Source organism: Amblyomma mixtum, chromosome 1 (assembly GCF_055824585.1).
Source record: "Amblyomma mixtum isolate Tamu chromosome 1, ASM5582458v1, whole genome shotgun sequence".
Taxonomy (NCBI): domain Eukaryota; kingdom Metazoa; phylum Arthropoda; class Arachnida; order Ixodida; family Ixodidae; genus Amblyomma; species Amblyomma mixtum.
The window spans coordinates 165,711,102-165,728,780 of record NC_143012.1 but is presented as its reverse complement, the minus strand read 5'-3'; the positions used below and the strand labels follow the sequence as shown (position 1 = coordinate 165,728,780).

General features: G+C 42.6%; 1 protein-coding gene across 1 annotated transcript; it reads left to right on the top strand.

Moving 5' to 3' along the window:
- The first annotated feature begins 613 nt into the window (after positions 1-613).
- LOC149369673 (uncharacterized) lies at positions 614-1,584 on the top strand. Its single transcript, XM_089576090.1, has one exon. It carries the CDS (start codon positions 614-616, stop codon positions 1,412-1,414), a length of 801 nt encoding a protein of 266 aa, XP_089432216.1. The 3' UTR covers positions 1,415-1,584.
- The last annotated feature ends 16,095 nt before the right edge of the window (positions 1,585-17,679 follow it).

Here is a 17,679-nt window from a genome sequence, read left to right as displayed (position 1 = left end):
ACGACTCCCAGAGCTGTCGCGGTGACCACACATGTGCCAAATGTGCATCAAACGATAATGAATCTCTGGAAAGGCCGTCGTACGATCGTTTTTTTTTTGCGCCTACCGCTCTGCAGGCGGACAACGGACCGCGCAGACCAGACAATAGGCGTCCGCAAGGTCCGGCGAGCGGAGGGAAAGTTGGTCAACTTCAAGTTTCGTGCGGAGGAGCGGGTGCGGCCGGAGAGCGGATTGCAGTGACTGGGTACTTTTTACGTGACGTCTCAGGCCCGAATCCGCCTCCTCCTCTGCCGGGGCAAGATGGCCGTCCGTCGACTGAACCGAGGAGCGAGGCACAGATGGTGGTAGCTATGCCGCGCAGCATATTATATTGGCCGCATGTTGATATTACGAGTGTTCCGAGTGACTGGGAACTTCTTCGCGTGCAGCAGCGGCGAGCGACAGTTCCCCGAGCTGGCAGTAGCGACGGCGACCTGGGTGCATCACCTCACGCTGTTTCTGCCGTTTTTACGCAGGTTAGTGCAGTGTATGTTGTATGTTGTACGGTGTATTCCTTTTTCATACTCTACCGTCGCTGCTGCCAAGTGACTAGGGCTGTTTTTCCTTTGTAAAGATGTCAAAAGAAATTGCCAAAATCAAAGAAGAAATCTACGCGAAGCTCAAAGATGATCTCAGGCAGGAATTTAAAACGGCCCGAGAGGCCTATGAAAGGGACTTGCGTAATGAAATACGCGATCTGAAGTCTGAGCAGAAAAGCATGACAACGAGTCTTGAGTTTGCTTATGAAGAAATTGAATCACTGAAGAAAAAACTCGATGCGGAAGTAGCAAAGAATGCTAAACTTGCCACGGAAAACCAGGCAACTCTTGAGAGATGTGTGGCTCTTGAAAAGAAAAATGCTGACCTTGAAAAGCAGCTCGTTCACATTGAACAATACTCCAGGAATGCAAACATTGAGATCCAGGGTGTTTCAAAAACAGAAGATGAAAACATCACTGCCATTGTATCAAAAATTGGTGATGTCATCAAAGAACCAATCTCTGCAGACGATATCGAGGTTTGCCATCGGGTTCCGATCCGAAACAGTGACAAAACAAATATAATTGTACAATTTAAGTCTAGAGTGAAACGTGACATGACACTAAAGAAAGGAAAGAAAGCTCGCTTCACCAACCGTGACATTGGACTGGATAATGACAATCCGATATATGTGAATGAACACTTATGCCCCAGTCTGAAGAAGCTTCTAAGTATGGCAATAAAGCGTAAGAAGGAACACAAATGGAAGTCAGTGTGGACACAAAACGGAAAAATCCTTGCAAGGCAGTCCGATGGTTCTGAGATTGTACCCATTGCCCAAGAAGACGATCTTGCTAAGATATTTTCAGTACCACCTCATAGCCAATCACCCTAAGAAAACAAAAAATTGACAATGGAATATTACAATTTTGTTTTACCTCAAGCAGTTCCCTCTCCCTCTGCATCGTATACTTCAGCTCTGCACATTAATGCACGCTCCGCACCCGGAAAGCATGATAACATATCTTATCTCCTAAGTCAGTTTTCTTTTTCATATAACATAATAATGTTGTCCGAGACATGGTATTATGATGAGGGCGACATACTTCATTTTGACAATTATAAGAGTTTTGTCATGAATCGTACTAACCGCAAAGGGGGTGGTGTTGCAATTTATGTTGAACCTACTCGGGATTACGAACTTCTCTCTGAATATTGTATTATTACCCCAGACTATGAAATCCTAACTTTAAAGCAGAACCTTGAACTAATAGCTGTTGTTTACCGCCCTCCACAGGGCAATTTTAGGGAGTTCATGAATTTTTTTGAAAACTTCTTGCAGTTTGTTTCCGATGGCAATTTTACGCTGATTTGTGGCGGTGATTTCAACACAGACGTTTGCAGTGATAGCTCGAATGCACAAGACTTTAACAACACTGTTTATTCAACTGGCTTTATTAACATAATTACATCGCCCACAAGAGTGACGGTTTCTTCTTCCACTTCTCTTGACCTTTTTATTACAAATATTGAAAACACCATTTCTCATGCCGGAACAATCGCGTTTGATATTAGTGATCACTGTCCAATCTTTATGTTCTACTGTAACCGACTTGGGCAGAGAACCTACAGACGAGACATAGTTACAGTTCAGTCCCTCTCTGAAGAGGCTCTCCTTTCTTTCGAAAGAGATATTGGTGCGCAGGACTGGTCAGTTATATATACAATTACTGATGTAAATGAAGCATATTTAAAATTCATGGAACTTTTTGTAAAACTATACACAATGCACTTCCCTTTTAGAACTTTCAAGCCATCGAAAAGAGTTAGGAAACCATGGATCACACCATACCTTCTCGGGATGATTAAAAAGAAGAATAAACTTTTCCATGCTTTCTTACGAACTCGGTTCCTGGCAACGTTAACAGAATTTAAGTCTTATAGAAATAGAGTAACTAAAGAACTTAGGCGCGCAAAAACTGCGTATTATGAACACCTGTTCTTTGATATCGTTAGCAAAAAACCACAAGTTGCATGGAAGGTGATAAATAATGTTTTAGGTCGCCAAAATAAACATGTTATTCCTGACAGAATAGTACACAATAACCGCGAGCTTATTGGTAAAGAACTGGCTGATCATTTCAATAAAGTGTTTGTCGATGTTGCCGCAGAAGACAGCTGCCTCCCTGCTGTTCAGCCTGCCGACCATAGCCCTGTAGAGAGTTTTGCTCTCCATTTAATAACTGAACATGAAATTTACACCACATTTATGAATCTAAAGAACTGCAAAGCCCTGGATATAGATAACTTACAGATTACGCCCGTAAAACACGTTTTGCAGCATATCGTCCCGGTACTCGCATACATATTCAACCTTGTTATAGAAAAAGGTGTATTTCCTACTGCCATGAAGAGGTCTAGGGTATCCATCATATATAAAAGCGGGGATAAAAATGATGCGAGAAACTACAGACCAATATCTGTAATACCTGTTTTTTCAAAGGGTTTGGAAAAAATAATATCTGTGCGATTAACCAAGTTTTTGGACACGCGTAACTTGCTCTCAGATAATCAGTTTGGATTTCGAAGGGGACGATCAACCGAATCTGCACTTCTATCACTTAAAGAATTTGTGTTGCAAAATATTGATCAAAAACTCTTTACACTTGGTCTCTTTATTGACTACAGTAAGGCTTTCGATTCTCTTGATCACAACATTTTAATATTTAAGCTCACACATTATGGCATTCGTGGCAAATCTCTTGAATTACTTCGGTCATACTTAAAAAATAGGACTCAGTGTGTTCACCTTGGCAATCATAAATCTTCACCTCTACCAATATTAACTGGTGTACCACAAGGTAGCATCTTGGGCCCATTACTTTTCATCATCTATATAAACGATATTGCCCATATTGACGGGTGGGCTAAATTTATCGTGTACGCAGATGAAAGCAGTATTTTGCTATCAGGCAGTGATGTTAATACTCTTATATCAAAGGGTAATAACATTCTTGAAAAATTAATCTTTTGGTCACGATCAAATAAGCTGAAGATCAACCCCTCAAAAACCAAAGCAGTTATTTTTCGCGCTAGAAATAAGTTAGTTAAAATTGAGCAAGATATCCGCTGCGAAGGCCAAATTATTGAGATTGTTGAAGAAATCAAGATACTTGGCATAACATTTAGTTCTCATCTTATGTGGGACTCTCACATAGATAACCTCAGCAAAAAGCTTTCAACAGTTACAGGGGCATTATCACGTTGCCGTTCTTTTCTACCAACAAAAATAAAACTACAAGTCTACAATGCCTTGTTTGCCTCCTACACTAACTATTGCAATTTAGTTTGGTTGACTACATCACAAAGAAATGTCCAGAGGATATACGTACTCCAGAAAAAAAATATTCGTAACATCGCCAATATAGACTTCCTGTCGTCAACAGCTGAATATTTTCAGTCCTACAATATAATTAGCATCAAACGTGCTTACGAGTTTCGAGTCCTGCGATCATTTTATTTAGCAATGGATTCTTTCAGGCATTTCCTTAAGTCATTAGCCTCTTTAGAACTCAATAAAAAACACTCATACACGGAACACTGATCCATGGTTCATACCTCGTTTCCGCACAAATTATAAAGTGCAAAAACTTCAGCATAATCTTCCAGTCATTCTAAATAAATACAAACACATAACTAGGCCTACACTAAAACAGTTACTTGACCAATTCTTGTCCACATAGCTGTACCTTTATTTACAAATTATACCAGATGTGCACAAGTGTACTCATTTTAGCTATAATTGTATAAGGTAGGTTTCGAGATTGTGTGTATTATGTGCCTTTTCCTAGATATATTACCGGTTAACTATTTGATGGATAGTTTGTTTATGCTATTATTTGCTTAGCCTTAATGTCTTTTATTTTTTTGTATGCCACATAATTGTATTTCTAAAACAATATGTGTAAATTTCCTTTGAAGTTATAATCGATACTTCGTTAATACTGTTTTCTGTAAAACTGGTGTCAAGCTCTAAAATGTAATTCTTGTTAATGTATGTTCTTGTTAATGTATATTTTTCTACTCAGCTATTATCCATGTTTGTAGTCATATATTGTGTGTTAAACGTATTTTATTCTTCTTTCAATATTCTGCATCATAAGGTCATCACCTACTGCCTCGTTGGTGGTTTTATAGGCCTTTGTCAAGCTGTCAGGAACAGCTTTTTGCCTATGAATCCGCCAGAATCTTTATGGAAAATAAAATGAATTGAATTGAATTCTGCAATCATCGACGCTGATGTAGTTGACAGAGCGCCTGTTCAAACCGACGCAAGACCAACGCGTTGGCGGTGTCACGAAGTGTTTATATGAAGCTGTTTGTGGTTGTTGCAAGCGTTCCTAATTCCTTCGAGGGTCATCAAGGACAGCGGCGAGTAACATTTGCTCACGGTGAATTTCTTGTGAGCGCATGAGCTGCATAGCAGAGTGACAAGTGTCCGCGTAGTGATAGTGATTGCAATCGGAGCGAGTGCTTTTACGTCATGGCAGCGAAATTTGCTCCTGTGAAAGCTCACTGCGCGCGCCGTGCTTTCCGAAGGCTAAAATGAACGCGACGGTGTGCAGCTAGTCGCATTCGTTGCGATGGTTGCAGTGACCGCGACCGAAGCATTCACACGACCTTGCTTCTGCTACGCATTCAATACCATTTTGATCGCGATCCGTGCATGCAGCACTGTGTTTGAGAGTTGCCGTGTGTGCGACGTGACGCGAGCTTGGCTGCACGGCCGTCGGACTGTTTTCTCCAACAGCAAGGTCGCGATCTTTCGGCGTCTTCATGCTCGGTTGAATACATTTTGTGATGATGGGTGCTCGCCTGGCCGGAGGCACTGCGTATCCTGTGTGAAAACAGCGGTGTGCAGTGTAAATGTATCTTCGCAAGCGTCATTTCTTTTTATTTGCTGACGGCTGTGCGGACATTAGCCTGCAATAAATATTTGCGTGATGAATGGGTGTCTGAACACTTCCTCTAGCCATTTCATTTTGGGTTGTGAAAACATGGTATTACGCGATTGCAAACAAGAATCATTGCTGCATTCAAATCACGACTGGGTGGCAGTGTACAAAGCTCTAATATGTGCCAACTCATGAGTGTTTTTCATGAGCATTTCAATTGATGTAACGCGGGAAAAAAAGTGTGGCAGCAGCTTATGCGATTCAAACTACGCAGAGCAAGTTGGGCATAAGGACTCTTGAAAAACAAGAAAAAAATATTGAGAAAACCTTTGCCATTGCTTTTTTGTCTTTTTGCTTAGCAGTGTTAAGTCAATACTGACAAATGGTTGGCGAAATGAAGTTCAAGTGGGATTTTTTTTTTGCACTGAAATGAGAAAAAATGCAGTGCCCTTGGAGCGCCTCATGAGCAGTTTACGCCGGGATGTGAGTCGCCAAGCCCTGACAATGATTTTTACACCAGAAGGAGAAGCGCTTTGGCAACCAGAAAGTGTGTGAGCGGGAGAAGTCGCTGTGCCTGGCAGTTCACAGGCTAGCACAAAATTCTGTGAAGACAGTTGGGGCCAGCAGAGTGATGGCGATTTCAATGCGTAGGAAAGGTATATGATTAAGGCAGTCTTTTATTTATCTTCTCAAATCTAAAGTTTTAAGTCTTTCCACTCTGCATAATGATGCGACAAACAAACATGCGACAATTCGCTGTATGCATTTTCTCTTTGTCCACTCTGATCGTTGAGTTTCCTTGCTAGCGAAGTGTAAGGGCAGTCAAAAAATTTTCCCCTCGAGAAACTGTAAATAATATGAGCTAATATTAACAGAGGCTTTACTAATGAGGCACGGCTTTAGATATAATTATAGTTAACTTTTTAGTTATGATTATGGCACAAGCAATTAATCTGTGTTATTTAACGATGTGGCTAAACATGTACAGTGGTTTTCCCAAATTATGTAGGTGAGTAGAAGAATGTGTTGTATGCGACAGCAGTTTGTTGGATGCAGAATGACGATTGGCTTTACCTAGCACCAATTTTAAAAAAGCAGACGGCAAAATGAGCCCTGTGGAGCTGGTAAAGCTACCTTAAGAACAACGACGACGGGAACAACACCACTGCACAGGGTAGCAATTCTTGCTCGGTCGTCGTCCCTTAGAACACTTTCGACATGCCAACTTGCCACCGGGGTGGCACAGCCCACAGTACACTCTGATCAAGTTCTGAGGAACTTAGAGAAAGGGACAGCGGGACAGGAAGCAGGGTGTGTAGGCATATCTAGTGCATGCTGCGCAGATAGCTTCCTGTCTCATCATTGCTTGGCCCCACTATGTTTCTTACCTTTCATCCCCCATCAACCATGACCCTATTTGTGACATTGGCATGTGCTGCAAATCACCTAACACATTTCATAATCTTGCCCCTGCAAGATTGTTTTGACTCATTAAGTAGTTTGATCCAAATCGGCAACCTTTAAGAAAACATTTCTGCAATAGCCAACTTGCTCTTGTTCTCCACGACATGCACCTTGACTGCACCATGCCCCTATGAGGCTTTTTTCTTTGCTTTGAAAAAGCATGCAATTCCTTTATTTATGTGAAGCTGGTTTCCTCGTGCCTTAACTTACATCCAATAGCTCTAAACTGGATCCAAGCTTAAACACCCAGCCGTTGGCCGATTTCTCTTTCCAATTCTTATGTATCTTGCCTTTTTCTTCAATCTTGGACGTCCCTCAAGGTATTCCCTTGAGCCGCAGGTTATTAATACCCACATTATGACCTTCCCATATGTGTTTTCTAATGTGCCTTTACTGACAGCTATATGGGGTCTGCCAACTTGCAATCAATACCAGCATTTAAGTTTTCCATAACAACATTCTGTATGCTCTGGAATGCCCTGTTTGCTAATGTTACTAGGAATGCACAAATGTTTTTTTATTGTTAGGATTACATTTTTACGACTTATAAAGCCTTCCAAATAAGGTATATTCACTTTATACTGCTTCAAATACTCGCCTAATAATCCATACACCCACCCACAACCTAGGAAATTTACACCATGAAGGGTCCTTAGTATGACCGTCTTCGAAGTTACTTGCGTTCAAATCCTCTATGTGGCATCAGCTTAGGTATTCAAATGGTACATGCAATAGTGTAACACAACTAGAATCTTGGAACGGGATCAGACCTTAGCCGCTTGTTTTCTTCTCTCAGACTAATGTTGGAGCTCTAGTGTGACAGCACTAAAGGTGAATATTCAAATTTCTTGATGTCAAGCAGAAACTGCAGGCTTTTTTAACTGTTTACCGTCACATCAACAACTTATCTGTTCCCATAAATGGTTCCTTCTGCTCTAGCCGCACAAGCACTGTAATGCCTCAGTTGGTTCATGCGAATGCATTTCAAGATTCATATTAGTTTATGCCACAAAAGGCTGGAATGGCCTTCCACTTCACAAGGCTTACTAACCTCTTGTCGTTTGAGCTGGTCACTGCAGAAATACGCGTAGGAAATGGTGACGTTAATGCATTGATTTAGGTAAACCCCCCAAAGCGAAGATTTGTAGTAAGGAGGTAATTACTTATTGGCATCAATCCAAGTGCAGCCATAAGGCTGCAAACAAAAGCTATAAAGGTTTTCTTTGTAGCCGTATGGCTGTGCCTTTGGATGCTAATGGTTAATTACTTATTAGTAAATTAAAAACTCATCAAGGTCCTACTCGGCTTATCATGTCAGCTCACCACCCAAGCATTGTCACTTTTTACTGTTTAGGTATAATAAATGTTAAAATAAATTGTTCTATTGAACTGATTTGTCGGTTGCTCACCTCAGAAAACCACTACAATGCTGTCTTATGCGTAAAAACTTTTCTCACTATCTATTTCAAGTAGTACCGGTTCAGATTTACACAGTTAGGTCGGACGGTATATAGTTGCATTTAGGCTAACTTGCACACTGCACAAGCTAGGTGTAGCCAGCTAAACTCGTGCACTGAAAAGGTAAGCATGCATTATTGTGCTATATGTGTCAGATTTTCCTTGGTGCTTCTTTCTTATTGTCTCTTCAGCTAAGACATCGACTTCATAACGTGGCTTAGTGAGAATGACACAAATGCATACTTATGCATGTGACTTATATTTATTTATTTAGTTAGTTAAAATGCCCCATGGCTTTGCAGGCATTATTGAGGAGAGTGGAACAAGACGTACAGTAACACAGATGACAAGAAATGGGAATACATTCACGGGTTAAAACACCACATATTGCTCAATGCACTGAGTATTAACAATTTTAGCAATTGAGCTCCTCCATTGACAGCTAGAAGAATAAAAGAACGAGAAAAAAGAACAAAAAGAAGAACTAACGAGATAAACTACAAATCAGCACACAGAGTTCATGTGGCAGTACTAACCGAAGGGCAAACATTTTATAAGCAAGAAAAGCAGGCACGTTTTCTTAAAATGCTCGAGATCGTCGGTGAGTGCCGCACCAGTTGGCAAGTGATTCGTCTCGGAGGATGTAGTGGGAATGAAAGAATTTAAGCCAGTTGTAGTGTGACAAGTTGGAACGCCCACTTTGAGTGGATGGTCAATGTGCGATGAAACATACGTTGGTAGAATGAGGAAAGCGTTTTACAAATCAGGATTGAGATTGTAGTACTTAAAAAAAAGGCAGTCGTGAAATTTTTCTGCGCAATGAAAGTAATGGTAGTGACGAAGGGTTTTTCATTACTGTGATACTTGATGTGCAGTCATAGTTGTGAAGGAAAAAAACGAGCGGCACGGTTCTGAACTGCTTCCAAAACAGATATGACTTAGCTTGAGGGTCCCATATCGACGCGGCGTATTCAAGCTATGTACGAACCATTATAAAGAAGGAGCTTGACTGAAGTGGGTGCTTAGAAAAGTTTATTTTAATGTAACCGAGCATACGGATAGCGTTTCCAGTAATGTAGGTGATATGCTGGTTCCAGGATAAGTTTGATGTCAGACGTACACCAAGGTATTTATATCAGGTAACCGGGGCTAACGGAGCATTGTTGATGCTGAAAGAGGCTGGTGCATCAGTCAGTAACACAGTTAAGCTCTGCATGCAATAAGCGCACATAATTAATGCTTTTAATTTCACGGAATAGTATGCAATTATCTGCAAAAAGTTCGAGGATTTTATATCGTTAGGCAGATATTGCACCCACTAATAACAAGGGTCCGAGTTCCGATCCTTGTGGTACCCCAGACGTAACCGGCATTGAACAGGACTTAAAGGTGCACTGAAGTGGAATCTGAACTCGTCTTTTTGCTGCGGGAACTCAATCTGCACGTTCCGAGCATTCTTAGAAACGTCGATTTATTGCCCTGTGTGGCTGATTTTTATAATTAAATCGAATTAACGTCCGGCTCCCGCCTTTTTTTTTAATTCTCCCTCGTACGGTGGGCGGAGTCGACCAACGCGTGGAGTGCCTTTCAGCCAGTCCCGCGGCGGCTTGCCGCTCTGCCATCGGCGGAGTAATACGTAATAGTCCGTAGAAGCAAATAGTCCGCGCATATTTTTATTTCTGTGGGCTTATTTTGCGCCTATATTATCTGCGAATGAAACTATTTATTCATGGAAACCTAAAAAACAAAATAAAGCGAAAGCAAAGCCTCCACGGAGTTGGCTGCAAGGCACTCCACGCGTTGGTCGACTCCGCCCACCGTACGAGGGAGAATTTAAAAAAAAAGGCTGGATCCGGACGTTAATTCGATTTAATTAGGAAAATCAGCTACACAGGGCAATAAATCGAAGTTTCCAAGAATGCTCAGAACGTGTAGATCGAGTTCCCGCGGCAAAAAGACGAGTTCAGATTCCTCTTCAGTGCACCTTTAAGACCATTAGCGTAGACAAACTGCAAGCGATAAGTTAAGAAACAACGAATCTATGCGAGAACTATCGGGTTGACATGAAGATGAGAAAGCTTATACAACAGCAGACTGGCCTGCGCAACAGTGAAAGCCCTGAAAAACTCTAAAAAGATGATGTCGACCTCTGAACCTTCATCAAGAATGCAATACATTTCGTTGCTGAAAGATAATAACTGTGTTTCACAGAAAAACTGTTGCCTGAAACCGTGTTAGGATAGTGTTAACAGGGCTGTTGGATAATCTTAAACACAAAAGCCGTCAGCTTCAACTTGCAGTAAAGAGATGGCAGAAAAGGCAGGAGCCATCACTGCTTTCTGTTTTTCTTCGGCATTCTTGGGACTAACTTCAAATTGGACCTTTCCAAATTTCTGATGTCTGTCAATGCCTCAGTTAACTTCTTTCTTTGAAAGCAGACTAGCAGTAAAATAGGTGTATTTTTCTGAAGATGTTGATAGTCAGCATTTAATAGCACTCTGAAATTAAGCATATGTAAACTGGTATGAACATGAGTTAAGAGTTAGCAATGCTCACTTTTGATTGCTAGCTTGTGAACTGGTCGCGTCTACATTCATTAATTCTGAATTTTACTCACGAGCGAAAATAACTCAAACTTTGCTTTAAAGTTTTATCTCATACCGTATGCATATATGCCTGTCACACAATTAAACGGCTGATAATTATTTTAATTTTATTTTGCGATATGACAGCTCTCATACTGGAAATCCAATTTTTCAAATTCTGCTCGAGATATTAGTGTTTGCTTGAGAAAACTAGATAATATGGCCTTGGTATTCTCTTTCCCTGATTCTACGAAGCCTTCTTTCTAAGCCTAAGCCAGGACTCGTTGGCATGTAAACCCTCGAAATTGGTTGCTGCATTTCCTCTACCTGTAATCCAGATTACTGGCTCCTGCATCTCATTATATATAATAATGACAATGACACGTACACTTTACGCAAAACAAAGGCACCCACTTTGTTCTGCAGCCACAGCGACATTTGAGAATGCTTTGGAGTTGCACAGAGTATATGCCAGCTTGTTTTGTACATGTTGTTTGGGACTGGGAGTCCGAGCCAGCAAACGGTCGAGGCGACGGTGAGTCAAATGACTTTTATGTACAGTATGTACAAGGGCTTTTACATGATACAAGGGTCAAGAGCACCACGGGCTAGCACAAAGAAGAAGGGCGGCCCCGGCGGCGAGTGTAGCTCCGGCGTGATGGCTGTTCTGCTGCCCGTCTGCTGCTCGAGCTCAGCGCGGCTCCGTTTTTAAACCCACCGCTGTCGGTTGCGGCAGCCAGCAGTTCAAATCCTCCAATCAGGTCAAGGCACTGGCCACCGGTCGAGAGGTCGAGAGGCGAGAGGCGACGGCCGAGAGGCGACGGCCGGCGACGCGTCGGAGGAGCCCGCACCGACGGAGAGGAGGGGAGGAGGACGGGTCCGTGTCGGCGCCGGCCTGGCGGGATGTGTCACGCTGCACGTCGCGACATGTCCGAGAGTCTGGGCCTGCTTTGAGCGACGGCGGCCGCGCAGCGCTTGTTTCCAGAGAGGCCAGCCAACGAAATGTGGGCGCCGGCACTGCAATGTCAAAAATGATATGGCCTTCAGCAGAACTTCCCATACTTGTTTTCAACGCTGCATTCTGGCTGGTGCAACCGCAATATGAGCTCAGAAAAGAATGCTAATGAACAACCTGATGGCCCGCTGTCACCGTGCAGAACGAAGGCATGCACTTTAGCCAAGTGATGCACGTCTAAGCCCCTCTGCAGCCACACAGAGCTATTTCTTTTTGGCTTTAATTATGACCTGAAAAAAAAACGTCAAAAATAAATCAGTGTTTTTGCAATGTCACTGTTTTGTGAAATGCAGAACTCCTTTAATTGCTTCTGATTTTACGTGTTCGAAATAGTTGGAAAAGTCATAATTTCTGATGTGTGTTAGCCTTTCAGCTGGACAGGAGTGTTTAGTTTTATTTATTTATTTATTTATTCAAGTACCTACATATCGCCCTGGTGGGCATTACAGTAGGGGGGACGAGGTAGAAAACTGGAACACTTGTCAGCGCCAAAGTTCTAAAGTGTAAACAGTACAGGCATCAAATACATTGTCCTGATGGGCATTGCAGAATTGAGGAACGATAGAAACCCATTTCAAAGCATCAGAGTGATAACAAATACAAGAAACAAACGCGGGCAATCAATAATTGCTCCAAAGTAATAAATAAACACACGCAACATACACGGGTAATCAATCAGTAGACACAAAGGGGAAAAATGAAGAAAGTTACGCGTAATGACTAAGTGCATCGACAAACTTTGCACGATCAGCAGTTTCAACAATGTCAGGACGCAGCTGGTTCCATTTACTGATAGTGCACGGAAAAAACGACTTCTTATAAACAGATGTGCGGGCAAAAATTTCTTTAATCTTTAGGCTGTGATCTCGCCGCTCAGATACATAACTCGGTGTCTGTAAATATCTACTTTTAGCTAACGGTGTTTCGTTGTACAGAACGTCCCGCAAGAATAAAAGGCGAAATCGTTCACGGCGCAGGGAAAGGTCCTCCCAGTTAATCTGACGTTTTATACCGGAGATGCTGCTGGGAAATTGGTAACAACTAGTTACAAAGCGAGCGGCACGATTCTGAATGGCTTCTATACTGTTAATAAGATGCTGTGTGGGAGGGTCCCACACAATACAGGCATATTCAAGAATAGGGCGGACATTGGTAACGTAAAGTGTTTCCCTAACGTTTTGTGGGGCTTGTTTGAAGTTTCTTTTAATAAAGTTCAGAACGCGACCTGCCTTCTGGGTTATACATTGAACGTGATGATTCCATGTTAAGTCTGAAGAAAATGTGACACCTAGGTATTTAGCTTCGTTAACTGACGCGAGGGGCTGACCATCGATGTAATAATTTGACTGCATGAAATTACGCTTTCTGGTGAAACGGATATAAGAGCACTTGGAAACGTTTAGAGACATAAGCCAGTTTTGACACCAATGGGATATTCTATGGAGGTCGGACTGTAAAGCTAATCGATCTGAATCATGTTTAATTTCCCTGTATAAAACACTATCATCAGCGTAGAGCCTGATTTTTGAAGTTATTCCAGTACCAATGTCATTAACGTAAATTAAAAAAAGAAGAGGCCCTAATACAGAGCCCTGTGGTACCCCGGATGTCACAGAAGCGGTAGCAGATTCAGCTCCATTTACGATTACTTTCTGCGAACGGCCAGTTAGGTAATTTTGCAGCCAGAAAAGAATATGCTGAGGTAAACCGAGAGCAGATAGTTTGCAAAAGAGAAGAGCGTGACAAACTTTGTCGAATGCTTTCTGAAAATCAAGGAGAATGCAGTCAGTTTGGAAACCATTATCGAATGAGCTAAATATGTATTCAGAAAATTCAATTAGTTGGGTAACACACGACCTCCCTGATCTAAACCCATGCTGATAATCTACAAAGAAATTGTTATTATCAAGATGGGAACAAATATTAGTGTAAATTATGTGTTCAAGTGTCTTACAGGAAACGCTAGTTAGGGAAATTGGTCTGTAATTTGAGACGCAGTCCCTCAGTCCTTTCTTATGAATTGGAACTACATTCCCTATTTTCCATTCATGGGGGAGTTCAGTTGTGGCCAGAGATTTTGTGAACAATATGGATAAATAATAAGATATAATGTCTGCACAAGATTTAAGAACAAAGTTCGGTATTCCATCAGGGCCAGGAGCAGAATTGTGTTTTAGCTTTCGCAGAAGATTAAAGATACCAGACCTACTAATCGTAATGTCAGGCATGGTCTCAGTACCCGTAGTAACTGAAGTAAGCCCTGGTGCTAAGTCCGAGAAAACAGAGGTGAAATACTGATTAAAACAGGTTGCCTTATCTGCATCACTAGTAAGAATGTTACCTTCATCTTTTATCGGAGGTATTCCGACCTCGTCTTTGTTATTGGCTTTAACGAAATGCCACAGAGTTTTTGGATTACTTGCAATTTTCGGTCCTAGTGAAACAAAGAACTCTTTTTTTGCTATTTTGATTTTAGACTTGATTTCCGCACTCAACCGCTCAAGTCTCTGAAAAGCAGGAGAGTTAGTCTGGTCTCTATAGGTTCTAAACATGCGATTTCTTTTGTTAATAAGTGTCTTTATTTCTTTCGTGAACCATGGCTTAGACCTTCTGCGTTTTACCGAAAGTATTTGGTAAGGTATATAAGTATCAATTAAGCTCAGGACCTTATCTTTGAAGTCGGACCACAATTCATCTACATTTCGGCTACCGCTAATCTGAACAAAGCTGTCGAGTTCACATTGTAGGGCAACGATAATACTATTATAATCTCCTCTTTCGAAGTTGTAGACTTTGCGAGGCCGCGGCACAGGAATGATCGGTTTTGGACTTACAACGCGGGCTACTACAACGTCATGATCGCTTATTCCAGGCACAACCGAGAGAGAGTCGAGCAATGAAGGGGAGTTTGAAAACAAGAGATCAAGAATAGAACTTGTCCCTCTTTGTCGTCTGGTCGGAGTTGCCACAAATTGAAAAAGACCATGTGTTGAGATAAGATTATTAAAGGCGTAGGACAAAGACGAGTGGGAGGAGAGCACTGGTAATTTATTCTGCCACTGAACGTCAGGCATGTTAAAGTCCCCTCCGATCAGGAAATAATCAGTTGTAACTTTCAGCAAAACATTCGAAAGGGCATTGAGGGAATGGGAGTCGTTATTAGGCGGGCGATAAAAAGCGCCGATAGTAAGGTATTCATGATTTTCAAGCACCAATTTACACCACACCGATTCACATTTGATATCACCAGTAGTGACCGCAAAGCTTGCTATATTTTGCCTTACGAGCAAGAACACGCCTCCTCCGTGTGTGTTTCTATCTTTTCGGTAAGACACATATTCAGAAGGAAACACTTCAGCGCTGCAAATGGATTCATCTAACCATGATTCGCAGCCGATAACAACATCCGTGTTCGAAGAAGATATTAAAGCAGCTAGTTCATCACTTTTATTCTTTACACTTCGACAATTGATAAGCATGACACTGATGCCTGCCTGATGAGAGGAAAAACGGGGGTTAGATTTAATACGAGCATCACATGCAGGTTGACGCGGTCGAGATTGATTGCGTGCTACTTTTTTTGTAGAATCACAGTATCTGAGCTAGCATCGTAGACATAGCTTTTACCATCAATGACAAGTTTGTTGTGCCGCAATTTATAAGATAAGTCTTGGCCACTTGCAAAATCAAGCAGCTTTTTGCGGGCGAGACGAAGTGGGCGTGAAAGGTCTTCGCGAACATAAAAGTCAGTATCTTTAAGCTTGTGACACAAACCAAGAACAGCATCCTTGTCTTTAAATCTGGCAAAACGCACAATAATGGGGCGACTTTTGTCCTCTTGGAAAGAGCCAACCCTGTGAGCATGATCTATGTTAACTGGGTCGATTGAGATACCAAGTTTAGTAGCACAAAGGGAGACAACAGCCTCTTCGGATTGCTTCCACGTCTCAGATACGTTATCTTTGAAACCAAAAAAGAGAAGATTGTTCTTTCGAAGTCTGTTTTCGGCATCATCAAGAGTAGCCTTCAAGGTCGCTATTTCGGTAGACGGGACTTGCGCAGTGTCTCCAGTTGAATTCACATTAACACATTGCTCCAGTACTTTGACTCTCTCCGAAAGGCCTTTGATTTCTTCATCAGTAGAACTTTGTCTATTGCGTATTTCCGCAAGGTCCGATAGAATCTGCACCTGGCCCGACTCAATTCTACTTATGGCTTGTAGAACCATTGACAGATCTAGAGTATCTGTCTGCGTACAGGAATCACATGCAACTGAGGGGCCAGGATTTAACTCGACATCACCTGATAAGAAAATGAGCAATTTGGAAAGGTAAACATTGCACACAAGCAGCGCAGAGCACTCAGCGAAGCACATTAACCATTTTTTAACATGAAAGAGCTCAATGGGGCACGACACTGCGAAAAAGCAAGGGTTTGACGTCTTAATGCAAAGAGAATTCTGACGGTAACTAACCTGTACGAAAAGCACAAGTGAGCGCATGGTGCGACGAGCAGTGTCGTGTCCCAATGGAAATGCCGGTGGTGGGCGTTTAAATACGTCTGCTGCAGTTCCAGGTTGGCAGACGTGAATTCCACTGTGTTCCAACTTTGGCATGAAGACCGGGCTTTTTCGTGGGGGCGGAGAGGCGTGCAATTCCAGGCTTGCATGCTCCAGCAGATAAGGCGATGAGGGGCAGTCGATGAAATCACCCGCACGTCGTGAACAGGTAGCGAAGATTACCTGTACGAAAAGCACAAGTGAGCGCATGGTGCGACGAGCAGTGTCGTGTCCCAATGGAAATGCCGGTGGTGGGCGTTTAAATACGTCTGCTGCAGTTCCAGGTTGGCAGACGTGAATTCCACTGTGTTCCAACTTTGGCATGAAGACCGGGCTTTTTCGTGGGGGCGGAGAGGCGTGCAATTCCAGGCTTGCATGCTCCAGCAGATAAGGCGATGAGGGGCAGTCGATGAAATCACCCGCACGTCGTGAACAGGTAGCGAAGATTACCTGTACGAAAAGCACAAGTGAGCGCATGGTGCGACGAGCAGTGTCGTGTCCCCTAAATCGTGAATGTTTGTGTAATGAACACGCGCGCACGCACGCACGCACGCACACACGCACACACACACACACATACACACACACGCACACACACACACACACGCACGCATGCACGCACGCACGCACGCACGCACACACGCACACACGTGCACACGTGCACACGCGCACGCACGCACGCACGCACGCACGCACACGCACACGCACACACAAACAAACACACACACACGCACACACACACACACACAAACAAGCACACACACACACACACACACACCATGAATATAGGTGTACTAAATTTAAACATATTTCTTTCCATTTCTTCGCTCAGACCGCTGCAGTCGTGTTGACCCGGCGGTGGTGATAGGGATGGTGAAGAAATATAGTGACAAAAATACACAAAGCCAAACTGTAGGCTTCGCAAGTAAAGTAATCATGCCGAGTGTTTTTGCCCTAGCATTTAAAATAATGATGTAATCGACAATTAAATTTTAGGCTTCTCCTGACAGCACTTGAGGAGTACGGAGAAGATTGGTGTGACTTCCCGAAAGGTAAGGTTTCAAGTTCACCCTGCCGTCAACCACATACTGCCGTGTCACTTGGGATACTGCCACACAGCGCTCG